The sequence below is a fragment of the Carcharodon carcharias genome, chromosome 20, assembly GCF_017639515.1.
Source record: "Carcharodon carcharias isolate sCarCar2 chromosome 20, sCarCar2.pri, whole genome shotgun sequence".
Taxonomy (NCBI): domain Eukaryota; kingdom Metazoa; phylum Chordata; class Chondrichthyes; order Lamniformes; family Lamnidae; genus Carcharodon; species Carcharodon carcharias.
The window spans coordinates 81,878,739-81,898,260 of record NC_054486.1 but is presented as its reverse complement, the minus strand read 5'-3'; the positions used below and the strand labels follow the sequence as shown (position 1 = coordinate 81,898,260).

The following is a 19,522-nucleotide window of genomic DNA, read 5'->3' as shown; positions in this document are numbered from 1 at the left end:
AATACTATATTGAAAATGGAAGAAAAGAGACAAGTTTGTACATGTGACCTTCAGTCACCTTGAATTTCATGATCAGACTTTGTGCCAGATACGAAGGTATGTGACCTCAGCTTCATTGACAGCGATGACACACTGACTTTAGCACCCCTGTATTAGAGAAAAATCACCTGGGTTCCTATGCCTGATTATTATTACGAGAATACCTCCTGCATTGCACAGTGGGGACATGATCAGGCATGGCTATGGTGCCTTCTGTGGTAAAATAGTTTTCCAACACTTGAAGAGTGGACACTTGTGAAGTAGTAGTGCAGAACTGGCAACTGTGGAATTGTATCCCAGGAAAAAGTCAACATTTTCAAGATTATGCAGAAAGGATACAATTAATTGGAAAAACCAGCCATTCTAATGCATGGGTGGTTTTCATAGAGTCCATTTCTGAATCTTTTAATGGAATCTTGAAGTACGTACTAAAGCAAAAAAAACTACAGATGCAGGAAACCCGAAATTAAAGCAGAAAATGCTGGAAACACTCAGCAGCATTAGTAGTGAGAGAAACAGAATTGACATTTCAGCCCAGTGACCTTTCATCATTTCTGATGAAAGGTCACTAACATGAAAAAATTAACTCTTTTTCACAGGTGCTGCCAGACTTTTTGAAGTACATGGAATGCATAAGCTTCAGCCTGCAGAGTCCTCTCTAACCATGCTTAAAAACATTGGAGTGAGAAAAACAGAATAGGGCAAGACTGCAGCATTTGTACGACTTCAAACTGTGTTTTGACACCCTGGAACAATGCAGGGGGATAACACAAATGAGGTTAAACTAGTGGTACCCACCACCTTGAAGAGTTAAGGCCAGGCAGGAGGGCACCTGCCTGTGTCTAGTGCCTGTATTACTTAAGTAGAGATAGTATTACGTAGCTAAGAACCCATTGCAGTTTTCTGGCTATTCATAAGGGCTACCATTGAGGAAGGAGTCCACACAGGAAACTGAGTGTTGTTGGACATTAACAGTGTGTTTGGAGTGTTACTCACAGGTAAACAGATGGATAATTGGATCTGAGCTATTGGGAATTATTGATTTCTCCAGGGTTCCATAATTGGGTGAAGTTGTTAACGGCTTTTTGTCTCTTGGAAGGTAGAAAGTCTAATTAAAATTGAGCGGTTTTACATACCCTGTATTCATGGAGGAAGAAAAAGAGCATCAACAACAAGGGAGAACCACCAGTAGTTGATGAGGCTGTGGGACTCTTTTGAAGAAATCAGGAGGGAGAATGGGGACCATACACAACTCAGCATCAAACACCATAGATTCTCAGAGGAAAAGTGCTTATGAATGCTGCAGCTCAACTCTATCACTAGTGGCCACCTAAGTTAACAATGGCCTTGAACTTTCCTTCCAGGTTGTAGCAGTTGGCATGGCACACATTGGCCAATCTGCAGTTCATTCGTGTATTTGGTAACAACAATTTGTACATGCATAGTGCCTTTAGCGTGATGTGATGGCTGAAGGCATTTAACAGAGGCATTATAAAACAAAATATGACCACAAACCACATAAGTAGATACTAGGGCAGGTGACCAAAAGCTTGAACTCCTTCATTATACTTCTCTTTCTGTCAGTTCTTCAAAAAATTCAATAAGGTTGGTCAAGCATGATGTTCCCTTTTGAAATCCTTGCTGGCTATTTTTTATTACATTTTCAGTTTCTAGATGTTTTTCTTATTCTTTGAGAAGGATCCAATTTTCTTTCCTATCACCTCTGTTAAGGTAACTGGTCTATAATTTATAAGATCATAAGACATAGGACCAGGCATCAGTAATTCAGCACATCAAAGCTCTTCTGCCATTCGATAAGTCATGGCTGATCTGGTTGTGGCCTTAATTCCACTCTCCAGCCCATCTGCCATAATCTTCAACTCCCTTGTCGATTAAATGTATGTCTAACTCAATGTTGAATATATTTAATGACCCAGCCTCCACTGCTCATTGTAGAAGAGAATTCCAAAGGCTAGCAACAGTGAGAAGAAATTCCTCCTCATTTCCATCTTAAATGGGAGACCCTGTATTTTTAAATTGTGCTTCCAAGTGCTAGATTCTCCCAAGTGAGGAAAACCTCCTCTCAGCATCTACCCTATTAAGCCCCTCAGAATCTTATATGTTTCTATAAGATCACCTCTCATTCTTTTAAACTCCATTGGATACAAGCCCAACCTGTTCAACCTTTTCTCATAAGACAGCCCCTTCACCTCAGGAATCAGCATAGTGAACTTTCCCTGAACTTCCAATGCAAGTATATCCCTCCTTAAGTAAGGAGACCAGAGTTGTGTACACTACTCCAGATGCGGTCTCACCAATGTCTTCTACAGTAATAGCAAGACTTCCCTACTTTTATACTCCACTCCCCTTGCAATAAAGGCCAAATTCCATTTGCCTCTTAATTACTTGCCGTACCTGCATGTTAACTTTGTGATTCACGTACAAGGACGCCCAGATCTCGCTGTGCTGCAGCATTCTGCAGTGTGTTTCCATTTAAATAATATTCTGCATTTCTATTTTTCCTGCCAAAGTGGACAACCTCACATTTTCCCACATTATACTCCATCTGCCAATTTTTTGCTCATTCACTTAACCTTCTATATCCTTTTGCAGACTCTTTGCATCCTCTTCATGGCTTGCTTTCTTACCTGTCTTCATATTGCAGCCATATTTGCTGATGATACAGTTGCTCCCTTCATCCAGTTCATTAATGTAGATCATAAATAGTTGAGGACCCTGTACTGATCCCTGTGGCACCTTGCTAGTTACAGTTTGTCAACCTGAAAATGACCCATTTTCCCAACTCTGTTTCCTGTTGGTTAGCTAATCCGCTATCCATGCTAATATATCACCCGCAGCACCATGAGCACTTATCTTGTGCAATAACCTTTTCTATGGCACCCCTTATTGAATCCCTTTTAGGAATCCAAATACGCTATGACCAGAATTTTGTTGGGCCAACAGTGGTCTCGCCCAATGGTCAGAGGACCAGCTGGGAACCTCCATCGGTTCTATTTGAGAGGCCTGATGGAATCAAGTGCCTTTCAGGCACTTAATTGGCTGCAATCAGACCTTCCCTGCGAAAGTGGTTCCTGCTTAGAGCTGCCAGTCAATCAGAGGCAGGAAGTGGTAGCCACCGGAAGCATTGCACTCACCAAGGCCCAGGATTTACAACTGCTGTTATGTCCAGGAAGGAGTCCCCATCATGCTTTCTTGGTAAAAGCCCTATTTCTGTAAAACAACTACCTTTCATTGCAGTATGAACATCGCTGTGGGAGAACTAAAATAAAGTCAAAAAAACACTGGATGACATGAGATTCAAGCACATGGATTTCACAAAGGTTATAAATCAAGCTTTGTTTATTCCACTGGTATCTCAGCTCTCTTGAGAGTATAAACTCTCAAGGGGAAGCTTGACTTCAAAGAACAAACCATTTACAGAGTATATTCATGCTGATGTTCCAGATCTCTGTCCTATTTGTGGTCTCAGCTCCACGTTGCAGTGACTCACCAGTATTGAACTGCTGCTCCTGGTTGTATTCCTGTTCTCCCCTCTCTCCACAAGGTTTCGCAGACTCAGGGGTGCTGCCATTCATTCTGACAAGGTCTCCTATTCCCCTTCCTGGTTATTTAACCACCCTCAGGGGCTTCAGGGCCTTGGATCCTGCCGCACAGCTACTCACAAGTCCTGGACTTGCCCTTGCTGCTTTCTCTCTCACCTCTTGGCATCTGGCTCTGCCTCTCAGCTTGCAAAGACCTTGCTGCTTGCATGGAGGGGCCCACATGTGTCAACCAGTTCTCCTGCTGAGTACTCTCCCCCACGAACGGGAGCCACTGCTGGAGGCCCCGCTACACATACAACAGGTCAGTCAGAATATGTGGAGAGAACAAACAAGTCAACTTTTATGGCTGGGCCTTCCTTTGTAGCTCAAAAATAAGTGACAAGCAAGGTTACTAGCAGAATCAGAAAAGAAGGAAAGTTGGAGGGAGAAAAGAAGCATGCTGACAAGTGTGCAGAAAAGTAATACAGGAAAAAACAGTCAGGGGGGATTAGCAGTGGAATGATGTAATTGATAATCTCATTTAAACACAGAACAGAAATATTAAGACTTCAAAAAAAAGTTTTAAAACCTGGGGGATCAGATGTGAGTTGAAATCGATTTGAGAATGAAGATACTGCTAAAGTCCAGTGTTTTTTAGACCAAAGGGTTGCAGGGTGCCTGGCAGAGAGATTAAATATATTGTTCTTTAAGTTTAAATTGAACTTCACACTTTGTGTTGCATTTAACTTTGCCCATTTTCAACATATGATTCTCTAAATCTTTTCTATGTAATGTTTCCCTACTCCTGCTCCCTATTTTAAGATTGTCAACAAATTGCAAGTGATTACATTTGCTTTCATTGCAATGTCAGTTAGGAACAATATTCCCAGGAGAACATACTCAACTTTTCTAGTAGCAGTTTTGCTTCTGATTTAGAACATTGTGTGTTCAAATCTCAATCCAAAGATTTGAATATATAATCTAGGCTGGCACTTCAGTGCAACACAGGGAGTTCAGCATTCCAGAAACTATTTCTCTCAGGTGAAATGTTGAATCAAAACCTCATTCCCTTGCTCAAATGGATCCCATGAATTTTCAAGAAAGAATAAGGGATTTCTTCTAGTGTCTTGGCCAATACTTAACCCTCAATCAATTGGACTGAAATAGATTAACCTGTAATTTTCTTAGTGTTTGGTATTTGTGCCATCTTATCTGTCCAAAGAAGGAAACTCTTTAAAAAAAAACACCTATACAGAAGGTAATGTCACCACATGATTGCATCAGCTAAAAAAGGAGTTAATGAGAATGAAGGAGTCCCTGAAAACCAAAATGTAGCCCCTGAAAATCAAAAAGTGGCCCTGGAGAAAATTTCAAAAAGAGCCCTCAGGAAAGAAAAATATTTTGACCCCTGCTTCCCAGAATCTAGAGAGTTTTGGAAGATTATGACCATTGCATCTGCTATCTTTAGCCACTTCTTTTAAGACCTTAAGATGCAGGCCATCAGATCCAAGGAACTTGTCAATCTTTAGTCCCCTTAGTTTTCGTAGCACTTTTTCTCTAGTGATCGTGATTGTTTTAAGTTCCTCCTTCCATTTTCTCCTCCCCCCTGCTTTTCTTCTATTCTTGGGATGCTTTTTGTGTCTTCTCATGTGAAGACAGATGTAAAATACTTGTTCAAAGAGTCTGCCATTTCCTTGTTTCCCATTATTAATTCCCAGTGTCATACATTTTTTTTACCTATTCACATATTTATAGAAGCTTTTACTGTCTGTTTTTGTAGTTCTTGCTAGTGTTCTCTCATACTCCAATTTCCCCCTTTAGAAACCAGCAATGGGTGACTAAAAAAATAAAATTTTCTCAATCTTCTGGCTACCGCTGATCTTTGCAGCATTGAATATATTTTCTTTGGGTAGAGGATTGGTTAATGGATACAAAGCAGAAAGTGGGCATGAAGGGGTAGTAAATAGTGGAGTGCTGCAAGGATCAGTGCTGGGGCTTCGGCTATTTACAATCTACATTAATGACTTAGATGAAGAGACAGAAAGTAATGTATCAAAGTTTGCTGATGATACCAAAATAGATGAAAATTTAAGGTGTTGAGAGGACACAGACTGCTAAGAGATATAGACAGGTTAAGTGAATGGGCAACAAGATAGCGGATGGAGTATCATGTAGGGAATTGTGAAGCTATTCACTTTGGTTGTAAGAATAGAAAAGCAGAATATGTTTTAAAAGATGTGAAACTTGTAAGTATTGATGTTAAAAGAGATTTATGTATGCTCGTACAAGGAATGCAGAAAGTTAGCATGCAGGTGCAGCAAACAATTAGGAAGGCAAATAGCATGTTGGCCTTTATTGCAAGGGGATTGGAGTACAAGAATAAAGAAGCCTTATTACCATTGTACAGGGTTTTGGTGATATCACATCTGGAATACTGTGCGCAGTTTTGGTCTCCACATTTAAGAAAGTATACTTAGATTGGAGGCGCGACAGTGAAGGTTCACTAAACTGGTCCATGGAATGAGGTGGGTATCCTGTGATGAAAGATTAAGTAAATTGGACTTATATTCCCTGGAGTTCAGAAGAATGAGAGGCAATCTCATTGAAACTTACAAAATTTTGAGGGGGTTTGATAGGCTAGATGCTGAGAGTTTGTTTCTGCCGGCTGGGAAGTCTAATCATGGAGGCACAGTCTTGGGAATAGAGGCGAATGTTTAGGACTGAGATGAGAAATTTCTTCACTCAAATGGTTGTGAACCTTTGGAGTTCTGTACTCTAGAGGGTTGTGCATGGTCCATCATTCAATACCTTTAACGCTGGGATAGCCAGATACAAGGAGAGGGCAGAAAAATGAAATTGAAGCCCAAGATCAGCTGTGATCATATTGAATGGCAGAGCAGGCTCTACAGGCCATATGCTCTACTCCTGCTCCTATTTCTTGTATTCTTGTGAAGAAGATGTTGAATTGCAAGCAACACAAACTGGCAACTTGTGCAGGTTGAAATTACCAACCACCACTGGCATGAAGTTCTCGCCAAACCCTTCCAAAAGCAGCACACTCTGACATCCTTTTTTCCTCCTTTCTCAATCCACAGATTAAACCGGAAAACAAAGGTTCTGACAATAGCGTGGAACCACTATCCAAAGGTTCCGTTCTTTGTGTTCAACAATTGCCATTAAACAATGTAGTCACCCAGACATTGCCCAATTGTATGTTTTCTAAGGGCTCTTTTAGCTACCCTGAAGCTCCAATGAAGTGCATTCGCTATGACTAGTGGAAGGTTGATGTTGTTCAAAGGAGAGAGCCAGATCTACTACTGGCGGGTGATCTTTATGAGGGTGGCCCTGAGAAAGACCAGCTACATACTGATGCAAATGTCAGGATAGAATGGCCCAACTGATTTGATGGTCGCTATGTAAACATTGGATGAAGACATGATGAAGGTGCAGCTAACAGGCCCTAATAGAGCAATATATGCAGTTTCCATTGTTCTAGTTGCACACACAAGGGACAGTACATTTGCTCTTCCACTGATCTGCATGAGAACAAAGGTGCGTAGCACTACCTATCCCACAGTCTATCCAAGCTGCTGACCAGTTTTTCCTGGGTGCAGGAGACAGTGAATTCCAGAGCCTGATTGGCTACAGTTTGACCTAGCAAAGCTGCAATTGCTGGTGACAAAGATTCTCGAATTGCAGATTTTTGATGTATAAATAAGTAAGGTGGGACCTTGGTTCTTTTACTCATTTTTAAAGATGAGGAAAGTAGGTTCTTGGAACAATAGATTAGACACTAGCCTTTCATCTCTGGAACCTGGATACAAATGCAGATGAGAGTGATGAATTGAAGTTTCTTCTAATTGGTTGTAAGGGTTTTATGTGAAATGAGTTAGGCCCACAGTGTAAAACTAGCAGTCTTACTTAGGAACCACAGATTTGTTAGTGTTACAAATTGTAAAATAATGCATTGGGAAGGGGAGGCATTGAGGCTCGGATTTGGGGTCTAACTTAGTTATGTTTGATGTTGACACTGGTTATCTGAAATGGAATGTGTGATGTTCCACAACAATAACACTCTTCAACTTGATTAACATAAAAATTCAAGGCAAGTATTGTTTTACCACAGTCGCTTAGGAAAGTGTTCAGCTCTTTTTGAACTGGATTGAATATGAAAGGCAAATGTGCTGGTTTAGTAACTTTTTTAAAATTCATCTTCTAAATGTATCTTGAGGATCTGGGCACTTAATACAAGCTGACTCTCCAGTGCAGTACAGGTGTATTGTCAGAAATACTGTCTTTTAGATGAGACTGAAATCGAGGCTCCATCTCCCTGTTTAGGACGTAAAACAACCCATAGTACAATTTAAAGGAAAGCAGTGAGAGTCTCTGATGAAAAGTCATATGGACTCAAAACGTTAACTGTATTCCTGTCCGCAGATGCTGTCAGACCTGCTGAGTTTTTCCAGCTATTTTTGTTTTTGTTTCAGATTTCCAGCATCCACAGTATTTTGCTTTTATCTTTGAGTTCTCCTAATGTCCCAGCCAAAATTCTTTCCTCAAGAAACATTAGCTAAAAGCAAATTAATCTGACTGTTCATTAATTTGCCATTTATAGAACCTTGGTATATCTGAATTGGCTGTCATGTTTACCTAAACACTAACATTAATACAGCTTTAAAGGTTAATTAATTGGCTGTGAAGCACTTTAGGATGACTTGAAGATATGTAAGGCACTAAATATTTGTAAATCTTTATTTTTTTTATTTGTATTCAGATAATTTCCTGCTGCTCCAACATTTCTGCAACAAGGCTCAGTTCTTGAATGGAAAAGCAAAACAAGACATGACTGAGAGGCTTGCAGGTGAGACATATTTCTCCTTTTCAATTATGACTAATGAAGAAATACAAAACTAGTATTGTGTATTGGACATGTAGTTTGGCACTATGATAAACAAGAAAGATGCCGTTCTGGGGTCTCCACAAAAGCTGCTGTAGAGACATATGCCAGATATCTCATGGCAATCTATATACTGGTTTCCATTATAAATCAATGTGAATATATCCTTTGAGGTGTATAAGATATGGAAAACATTTCCCACCTAAAAGGGGTTTCTTCTTTTATCCTTTTGTGTGTCACAAACCAGATTACTTGCCCAGGCACTGTCTAGTTGCATTAGTTGCTTGTGTGTATTATGGACAGCAGCCATTTCAGGAGATTTTTAAACTGGTCACATTGATAAATGGGACTTTTGATTGGCTGGAAAGCTGGGCAAAAAAAATCTGTTTTTCAGGCAGTTAATAAACTTTTTTTGAAAATGTAAACAGGATGGTCAATTGGGCAGATAAGTGGCAGATGGAATTTAACCCTGAAAATTGTGAGGTGATACACTTTGGAAGGAGTAATTTGACAAGGAAGTATTCAATGAACGGCATGACACTAGGAAGTTCTGAGGAACAAAGGGACCTTGGCATGTGTGTCCATAGATCTCTGAAGGCAGAGGGGCATGTTAGTGGGGTGGTGAAAAAGGCATACGGGACACTTGCCTTTATCAATCGAGGCATAGATTACAAAAGTAGGGAGGTCATGTTGGAGTTGTATAGAACCTTGGTGAGGCCACAGCTGGAGGACTGTGTGCAGTTCTGGTTGCCACATTATAGGAAACATTTGATTGCACTGGAGGGGGTGCAGAGGAGATTCACCAGGATGTTGCCTGGGATGAAACATTTAAGTTATGAAGAGAGGTTGTATAGACTTGGGTTGTTTTCGTTGGAGCAGAGAAGACTGAGGGGTGACCTGATCACAGTGTACAAGATTATGAGGCGCATGGACAGGGTGGATAGGGAGCAGCTGTTCCCCTTAGTTGAAGGGCCAGTCACAAGGGGACATTATTTCAAGGTGAGGGTCAGAAGGTTCAGGTGGGATGTGAGGAAAAAATTTTGTACCCAGAGGGTGGAGACGGTCTGGAATGCACTGCCTGGCAGGGTGGTGGAGGCAGGTTGCCTCACATCCTTTAAAAAGTACCTGGATGAGCACTTGGCATGTCATAACATTCAAGGCTATGGGCCAAGTGCTGGTAAATGGGATTAGGTAGGTAGTCAGGTGTTTCTCACGTGTCGGTGCAGACTCAATGGGCCAAAGGGCCTCTTCTGCACTATGTGGATTCTGTGATCCTTCCTGGTACAGGATGGTATTAACTATATATATGGAAAAATGTTCAAATGTGGATAAGCCTTTCATCAATTTTTTCAACTTGTGCAGAAGCATTTGCCATGACAGAAAAAGCAGGTAATGGACAAAATGGACTGGTCAACCTAATATCAGTAGTGGGTATCCTTCTAGAGGCTATATCATAGGATAAAGTTGGTAGCCATCCATAAAAATATGGGTTGATTAAGGAGAGTCAGTGTTGGTTTGTAAGAAGGCTTGTTCTTTGAGGAATTGTATTAATTTAAAAAGAGTGTATGTTGTGCTAGTCTAATTAACAAACAGCATGAAACTACTGGATTGTCCTTAAAAATCCATCTGGTTTATTAATGTTCTTCATGAGAAAGAATCTTCTGTCCGTCCTTGGTTTAGTCTACATGTGATTCCAGACTGTCAGTAATATGGCTGACTCTTAACTACTCCCTGAAGCGGCATAACAAGCAACTCGGTTGTATTAAACTGCTACAGAAAAGTTGAGCAAGAATAGAGTCGGACAGATGACCTGGCATTGACCTGTGCATTGTAAATGATAACGGCACACCCTGCCAAATCTACTTTGCAAAACCCTCCTCACTAACATCTGGAGACTTGTGCCAAAATTGGTAGAGCTGTCCCACAGACTAGTCGAGCAACAGGCTGACGTAATCATACTCACCAAATCATACTTTACAGCTAATGCCCAGACTCCTTCATACCATCACAGGGTATGTCCTGTGCCACCAGCAGGTCAGACCCATCAGATATGACAGAGTTGGGAGTCCTCTGCATTATCTCCACACCACAAGACATCTGATAGCATCAGATCACTTTTGGTCAAGGAAACCTTCTGCTGATTACAAACTACCACTCTCCCTCATCTGATGAATCAATACTACTCCATGTTGAACACCACTTGGCAGAAGCACTGAGGGTGGCTGTTATAATTTGGCAGATGATATGTGCCAGGCGGACCAAATCCTCAAGGGAACCTTGGCCACGCTATCACACCAGTTTTTCAATTTATATTTATTACGAGAAGTTTTGTGCTCGAATTCAGAAGTAATGAGTCCACTAACAACTTTAGAAATTTTAAAAATTAAATTAAAACGTTTATTAACAAAAGAAAATAATTTTAACACATACATAAATTACAGCACATACAAATTATATGATAATAAATCCCAAAACTCCTAGGTAACCTGATTCCCAATTACACACCCCCTTTAAGGCAACAGTCCAAAATAGATTTTAAATTTAAATAAGCAATCCAGCAAGGTTACCACAGCAGCCACTTGACAATGGAATTCAAAAGGCTGTTAACACAACTTTAGTTACTGGAGCAGCACTTCTTCAGAGTGGCTAGAGCTTCTTCCAAGTCTATGTCACATGGTGTACCTTTCAAGATTTTACACGCCCCCTCCCCCCACATAGCCTGCTATCCTTCTGTATATATGCTTCGCTCTCTTTTAATGTGTAAATCAAACAACTTCCTGCTTATCTTAAAATGCAAATTTCATTTGCACCTTATCTACTGACTCATAACTCTAGCCCACACATTAGCATTTCAAATACCCTTTTTACACTTAACTATTTTGATAGTTTCAACCTTGCACTCTATCTGACTCTAATTCAATTAAATCAGCCACCCACACAACCATGCTTAAGCCTACCTTATAATATCCCACAATGCTATTATGAAAAATATGATAGTTTCATGACCGTAGCAAAGGCATGGAATGCAGTCTGCTTGGGGGACTTCAATGTCCATCACCAAGAGTGGCTCAGGAGCACCACCCTGATGAAGCTGTAACTCAGGACTATATGCATAAAAAGCAAAAGTAGCATACTTTGAACAGAGTTAAGTGATCTCACAACCAACTGCTCAGATCAAAGCTCTGCAGCCCTGTCATATTTAGACATGAGTTTTGGCTCCAAAAACATTCTCCATTCTCAATAATGGCGAAGCCCAGCACATCAGTGCAAAAGATGAGCTGAAGCATTTGCAACCATCTTCAATCAGAAGTGCCAAATGGATCATCCATCTTGGCCTTCTCTTGAGGTCTCCGTCATCATAGATGCCAATCTTAAAATAATTCAATTCACTAGACATGAAGGAAAGAACGGCTGAAGGCATTGAATACAGCAAAGGCTCTGGTACCCAACACCACTCTGGTTGTAGTATTGAAAACTTTTACTGTGCTATGAAAACATAGCTGTGCTGTGAGCCAAGCTGCTCTTCCAATACAACTACAATAATGGCTTTTACCCAATAATGTGGAATGTCCTGTCCACCAGAAGCAGGACAAATCTAATCCAGCCTCATTGGTCTACTTCCCATAGTCAACAATACTATCAAGAGGCACTTACTCAGCCACAACCTGCTCACTCAAGCTTAATTTGGGTTGCACCAGGTCCACTCAGCTCCAGATCTCATTACAGTCTTAGGCCTAAGAATGGAAATTCAGAAGTGAGGTGAGCATGACTGCCCTTGACATCAAGGCAGCATTTGATCGAGTATGGCATCAAAGAGCCCCATAAAAAATTGTAGTCAGCGGGAATGGAGGGGAAAATTCTCCATTGGTTGGAGTCATAGGTAGCATAAAGGAAGATATTCTGTTTGTTAGAGGCCAATTATCTCAGTTCGAGCTGCAGGAGTTCCTCAGTGTAGTGCCTTAGGTACAACCATCTTCAGCTGATTCATCAATGACCCTCCCTGCAACATTAGGTCAGAGTGAGGATGTTTGCTTATAATGGTATGGTGTTCAGTACCAATTGCAACTCTTCAGATACAGAAGCAACCCAAGCCCACATGCAGCAAGACCTGGACAACATTCAGGCTTGAGCTAAGAAGTGTCAATTGTATATCAATTGTATTTAAGTATATGCAGGTAAGGGGCATAAATTGGGGTTTCGCTTGAGCATATAAAAAGACACTCATTAAAGTTCTGGTGGAGTAAAATTAGGAGGTATATGCTTGTAATTTTTCACTTTGTAAATAAATGTAAGACTGAATAAAGATTGGCTCAATTATCATTCTTCCCCAACTGATTTTTTGGATTATAACAGTGTGACAAGAAATGTTTGCACCACACAAGTGCCAGGCATTGAACATCTCCAACGAGAGGGAATCTAGCCATCTCCCCATGACATTCAGTGGCATTACTATCACTGAATCCCCCTCCATGACCATCCTGGGGTTACCATTGACCAGAAACTTAACTGGACCAGCCAAAAAAAAATTACAAGAGCAGGTCAGAGACTGGGAATTCTCCACAAGTAACTCAGCTCCTGACTCCCCAATGCCTTCCACCTTCTACAAGGCACAAGTCAGGAAGTTGATGGAATACTCTCCATTTGCCTGAATGAGTGCAGCTCCAGCAACACACTAGAAGCTCGACACCATCCGAGACAAAGCAGCCCGCTTGATCAGCAATTCATCCACCACCTTAAACATTCCCTCCTTCCACCACTGGGAGTCTGTAGCATCTAAAAGATGCGCTGGAGCATCTTGCCAAGGCTCCTTCCAAACCTGCAGCTTCTACAAACTAGAAGAATAAGGGCAGCAGACGCATCGCAAGTTCTCCTCCAAGTCTCACACCATCCTGACTTGGAACTATTTCACCATTCCTTTACTGTCACTGGGTCAAAACCCTGGAACTGGAGCTCTCCCCCACCCCCCAAAGCTCTGTGGATATACTTACACCACATGGATTGCAGCATTCAAGGCGACGGCTCTCCACCCCTTCTCAAGGGCACTTAAGAATGGGCAATAAATGCTGGCTTTGCCAACGATTTTCAAAAAATGTTGAAATGCCAAATAGGAGGCTTGATGATTTAAAAAAAAATGGCTAACAGTATTTTAGAGAGTGTGGCAGCATGCATAGTAATTTGGTTAAAGAACAGAATAGAGAGTAGTGGTTAATGTTTTTTTTCTATCTGAAGGATGACAGACAGGACTGGGGGTTAATTTAAACAGCCCTGATTTCTCCTCTCACTATCCGCCCGTAAAGAGAAAGATGCTTTGATTTTCTTCTCCCTCAGTTATGGTGTGATCCAATTTTCTGTTGATAACCCCACAGCAAACTTGAGATAGGATGATCTCAAAGGGTTAATTTATTTATACACACTCAAATGCAGGAGCAGGGTCACACCATAGCCTCCTGTGCATTCATATAGTAAAAGAGGGATAGAGAAAAGAATGACTTAGAGGGCAAAAACCATAGGGAAAAGGATTATCATTTCACATGAGTCCAGAATCCAAGTCCAATGAGGTATTCCTTCACGGGGGACCATGGGTTGAAACCCGATGCTGTATAATTCACTTTTCCAGTGGAGTTGACTTTACATGAGAAGAAATGAATCAATGTTATAGGCAATATTACAGAAGTTCCAGTAGAAACGGTGTAGATGGGGCCAGGTTTTCAATCTGGACAGAGCCCCTTTTCTGTGCTGCTGCTTATAGATGGTAAGATGACAGACTGAGCTTTGCAGTTCCACCAGCTGGAGGTTCATGTCACATGACTCTCACCTCCCCACTCTGGCTTTGATAAAGGGTATGTATTCCTTTGTCTTGGTTCCTGAGATAGGTAAGTGTTCCAACCATTAGGACTTGAAAGAAAGGTTGAGGAGTCCTTTGTCTGAGCAGATGAATAGGTGCTGGTTGGCCTGGCCTGGCTTATGAAATGCAGATGGCCTTTGTATAGTTGTCTTTGAATTTGGTGTCTGCAGCCCACAGGGGTCATTAGTGTCTTTTCAGAGATAACGAGGCAGAAATTTCTGCGATATTGCCATAGTAGCACTTTTTGTTCAGGATCCCAGATTGACATGTTTCAACCATTTTAAATGGTCATTGTCCAGTTTTTAAAATTTTAGAAATCAGCCACAATGATATTTACATAAATTTTACAAAAATATTGAGTGTGAGGTCATAGCCCCTGACAGATGTAAATGGTATTGTGCTCCCAGGTACCATAACACAAAAATAGGAGCATGGTTAAGAAGGGAACTGGAAGTGAATTTGGAAAAAGGTAGGTTAGTAGTTTGGGCAAATGGATGCCAGCTGAAATTTAGTGGAGATAAATGTGAAGCAAGAATAAGAGCATGCACACTGAATGATAAAACTTTAAAAGGTGCATATGGATTTGGTGTTTGGATAAACAATTTCTAAAAGTGGCAGGGCAAGTTGTTAAAGCTGTTACTTTAGGATAAAGCATATGGAGTCCTAGGTTTTATACTTGGGGATAGAATACAAATCAGAATACAAGAGTTAATGATAAACTTAACCAAATCATTGGGTAGTCCAATTTTAGATAACCTTAGGAAGGATCTTGAAACCATGGAAAAGTGCATGTGATTCACAAAATTTATACCAAGAATAAGAGGTTTTAGTTATAAGGAGTTCCTAGAGAAATGGGAGCTCCTTTACTATAAAAAGATGGAGGAGATTTGGGAAAAAAATATTTGCACTTTCCGTCTGTAACTGTGTTACAATTCTGAAGTTCATAAGATTATGTTTTGAGACTGTGCCTCTAATTTAAGGTAAAATAAAAAAGGTCATGTGACCTGCTCTGAAGTCTGCCTGACAGCTAGCCTGGGTGATTCGATGGTTAGAGATTAAAGGGGGCTCATTGTTTCACTGGGAAGAAGATGCAAGGTGTTCAGACTTGGAGTCACTGTGGCGACAGCCTTTGCGCTAACAGTGAATAGACAGTGAGTCTTCAAGTCTCAGAAAAGTATTGAGAATGTTGGGTTGTAAACAGTTGTGCTTTAAATTGTCCCATTTACTTCCGAGGGAAAAGAGAGTTGGGGTCTCAAGGATAGCTAATCAACATTTCTTCACAGAAAGAAGGTCCATTTGATTCATTGAGATGGACCTTGAGAGAGGAAGGGTCTAAGGTATCCCTGAAAACTCAGACAAGATTAGCCCGCCAGGATCCAGGAAAGTAGCAATAGGTAGCACACCGCTATTGTTCACCACGCAGGAATGCAGGTGGGAGTTGCACTCAGATTGAAAAGACCAAATTCATGAGATGTTAAAACAAGACTAGAAGATTCACCTAGCTTGCTCTAGAGGAAGAAACTCCGGGGGAAAATCTCACTGTGAAAGACAGGTCTGGGATTAAAAACTCCCAGGTTAAGAAAGGAAAAGATCAGAAGTAAATCCTCAGGAACTAAGAATCGCCTTGGACTGGTTCCGGGAAAATTGAAGGTCCACCTAAAGGACAGTGTTGTGAAGTGTGTTTTTGGTTGTGTGAATTAGAATGGTGTGCAGAGTAAAACACTGGTTGGTTCTCGTAGCAGTTAGCCTCTACTCACCCAAGTATCACTAACTGCTCCAAGTGCCATACTTGAAGATTTTGTCTAGGTTAGCAAGGAATAGTGGTCTAATGCTTGGTGAATTCTAGACCTCTGATAGTGGATGAATTATGAAGGATGAGAAAGAGAATTCATGCTGGATCAGTGGTTGCCATATTCACTATTTGGGTGAGTAAGTTAAGAGGTGTACTGGGAGTGTCAAGGATGCAAAGCATCATTGATTTTAAAGAACATGGTATGGACAAGAAAAATGCTTATACAAAAGGTCAACCATGCCATGACTTGGGCTTAATTCATGAATGAAAGCGCGCCCTGCATACAAGAGGAACAAGAAGCCAAGGAAGTGCTGGATAGACAGTGTCAAGAGTGACTTGTCTCAGAAAGATCACTGAAGCAGCTTGGCTAGTTTAGACCCAACAAAGTGGAGCGAATTCATTCAGCCCCATACTCGCTGCTCAGCAAGGAACAGGAATTTAGTAACATTGGTCAAAGAGGCTGAATGGCCTGTTTCTGTGCTGCAGATTTTATGTGAAGACCATGGAATTAAAGAGGCAGTGGCAGCATGAATATGAAAATGGCTGAGACAAAAAACAGAGTATATATGCATTCTTTCTTGGCTAAACAGTTGCATTTTTCTATTATTTGTTCTTTGAATGTCTGCAGCACTAGCAAACTAGTAGTAATTGACCATGCCCTTGTTACCATGGGAGCAATTGTCCAGGAGATAAAGTGGGACAGGAGTTATAGGCCATACTAAGCAGGGATATCAGGTACTTTTCCTGAAAGACATTAGTGGACCAGTTGGGTTTTTACAACAACCTCACAGCTTCCATGTTTCTTTATGATGCTAGCCTACAAAAGACCAGATTTTTAAATTTAATTTCCCAAATTTGCCACAATGGAATTTAATCTCTTAATCTATCTCTTAAATTGTTAGCCATAACTACCAAGCAATCGTACTTTAACTGATTAGCTATTAATCAGATTTACCACTTGTTTTTCCATTTCAGATCTGGTACCAGACCTATACACACGGAAGCCTCAGATTGTTGAACAGAAGGTTTTGCCGGTTTTGTGGCATCTTCTGGGGAATATGACGAACAGTGGTTCACTTCCTGGTAGTGGAGGAAACATCCGTGTAGCTGCAGCTAAACTGGCTAAGGCTTTGTTTAAACCAATGGGTCAAAGCTTAATTGATCAAGCCCCAATCCGACCACCACATATTGCAAAGACCTTACAAGATCTGCTGGACTTAACTCCCTAAGACCAGAAAGAACAATTTCAGTAATGTTACTCAGTGGAAATAAGAGGGATAGCAACACAGATGTGTTCCCTATAGTGCCTGCACTTTTCTCACATCAGAATGAATTTATTTTTGAGGACTGGAACAAATCTTTGGTGTTTGCATACTATATATGCTCCAAGTTGATACTGGATTCTAAATTCTGTAATTGTTGCAATATACAGTCTGGTTTCTCCAGTAACCTTAAGCAACCTTTACACTAAAATCACTGCAGCTAATTTTGCACTTCTGTACAGTAGAATCTAATAGACATTTAACACTATATCACTGTATGGAAATTGATGTCATTTATTGTAAAGTTGTAGTGCACATCAAATTATATATGTTTCTATATTTGCAATCAGGTGTATTGTGTTATCTAATATACCCACCAATCTCTATTTAATGCTACATTTCCATATCACTGGAGGGCAGTAGAGGGAAGAATCTAATTGGAGGTCTTGATAGGTAGAGTTCAATCAATGGTTGTTTTATATTAATCTTCTGTGATAGAAAATGAAAAGCATTTATCGCTCCAATTGTGTATTGTACAGTATTAGTTTGCACCTGCTGGTTGTAATTTATTATTTTAATAGCTTGAAAGTTGAACATAAATCCTACCCCTTACATTGTGTTTAAAATAGGTATCATAACATGGCATGACCAAGATCGTTACAAGAAAAATATTTTTGTTACAGATTCTAATGTATACGCAGTTGTCTTCAAAAAGCATTCTTGATAAATGTATATTCCATATTTTTATGTGAGCGTACTTAAAAAATATCTTGCTTTTAATTACAAATTTGTGAAACTAATTACACTAAAGTCCATTTGTGTAATTGTGTAAACTGTTGGCAATAGCACAAGCTGCTCATCACTCCACAGGCAAGGTACATGATTTTAGACAAAATGTTTAAAGGAAGTAAATGATTTTATTTCTTTAAAAGCGGTATCTTTGTTTTTTTGAGAATGTTATAACCTGGTTATTTTTTGGTTGATTGATCAAATTCAGTTGAGATAAGATTAATGTGCCTCAGCAGAGCTCAAGACTGTCTTTACTGACTCCTGTCTGTGGTTGCTGTCAGCAATAAAGCTACTCAGCAAATGAAATTATGATTTTTCTCCTTGGTGAGGCTAACTACAATTAAAATCACACTTCTGGTGAAGGATAGTCAGACAATGTTTAAACTGATGATGCATTGTTAAAATTATGGAGTTCCAGCAGTGTTCCTCTATCACTCATAAAGGTCAGCCACATAGAAAATGCACCACACTAAAGCATAACCAATAATGATAAATCTATGAACACTTCTCCTGCCACAGGAGATACAAGTTCCAAAAAAAAGAAAAATAAAACCAAATGTCACAAGAACAAATCTTGATTGCACTCAACATATCAAGCAGCAAACTGGGAATCTTCAGGGCAGCAGAAAGGTGTTGATTTGTAGTTTGTGTAGTTGGAAAAACTGTTGGGAGAAATTGAGCAACTGGTAAATCTAAGTTTTGTTATTTATAGTACTCAAGCTCAAAATGGTTCACCCTCACAACCTTAAATTCATATTTCATGCAGTGCAGGAGGCCTTTTGGCCCAATCTGCCTGTGCCAGCTCTGAAAGAAATATCACATTAGTCCTATTCCTAACTAAATTCCTATTTCCCAACATGGGAAAATGTTGGAGTCTGTTATAAAGGATGTAATAGCAGAGCATTTAGAAATACATAATCTAATGAAACAGAAGGGGAAATCATGCCTAACAAATTTATTAGAATTCTTTGAAGAGATAACAAGCAGGATAGATAAAGGGGAACCAGTGGATGTAATATATTTCCAAAAGGTGCTCAATAAGGTACCACCCATAAGGCTACTTAATAAGATGAGCCCATGGTGTTGGGGATAGTATATTAGCATGGATAGAGGATTGGCCAACCAATAGAAGACAGCTGGGACAAGGGGGACATTTTCGGGAGGCAACCTATAACTAGTGGAATACCACAGGGATCAGTGCTGGGGCCTCAGTTATTTGCAAATATATTAATGACTTAGATGAGGGAAGTGAATGTACTATCGCCAAATTTGTGTTGTGGATGACACAAAAATAGGTGGGAAGGCAAGTGGTGAGGATGACACAAGGAGTCTACAGAGGGATATAGACAGGTTAAA

General features: G+C 40.3%; 1 protein-coding gene across 1 annotated transcript in view; it reads left to right on the top strand.

Moving 5' to 3' along the window:
* The window catches only part of LOC121292202 (TOG array regulator of axonemal microtubules protein 1), a 150,366-nt gene extending 131,894 nt beyond the window's left edge, over nucleotides 1–18,472 (top strand). The window contains exons 21-22 of the mRNA XM_041213879.1: nucleotides 8,356–8,442; nucleotides 17,091–18,472. Of these exons, the coding sequence (XP_041069813.1) occupies nucleotides 8,356–8,442; nucleotides 17,091–17,344 (341 nt within the window). The 3' untranslated portion in view covers nucleotides 17,345–18,472. The remainder of the gene's footprint in view (nucleotides 1–8,355; nucleotides 8,443–17,090) is intronic.
* Nucleotides 18,473–19,522: the final 1,050 nt, after the last annotated feature.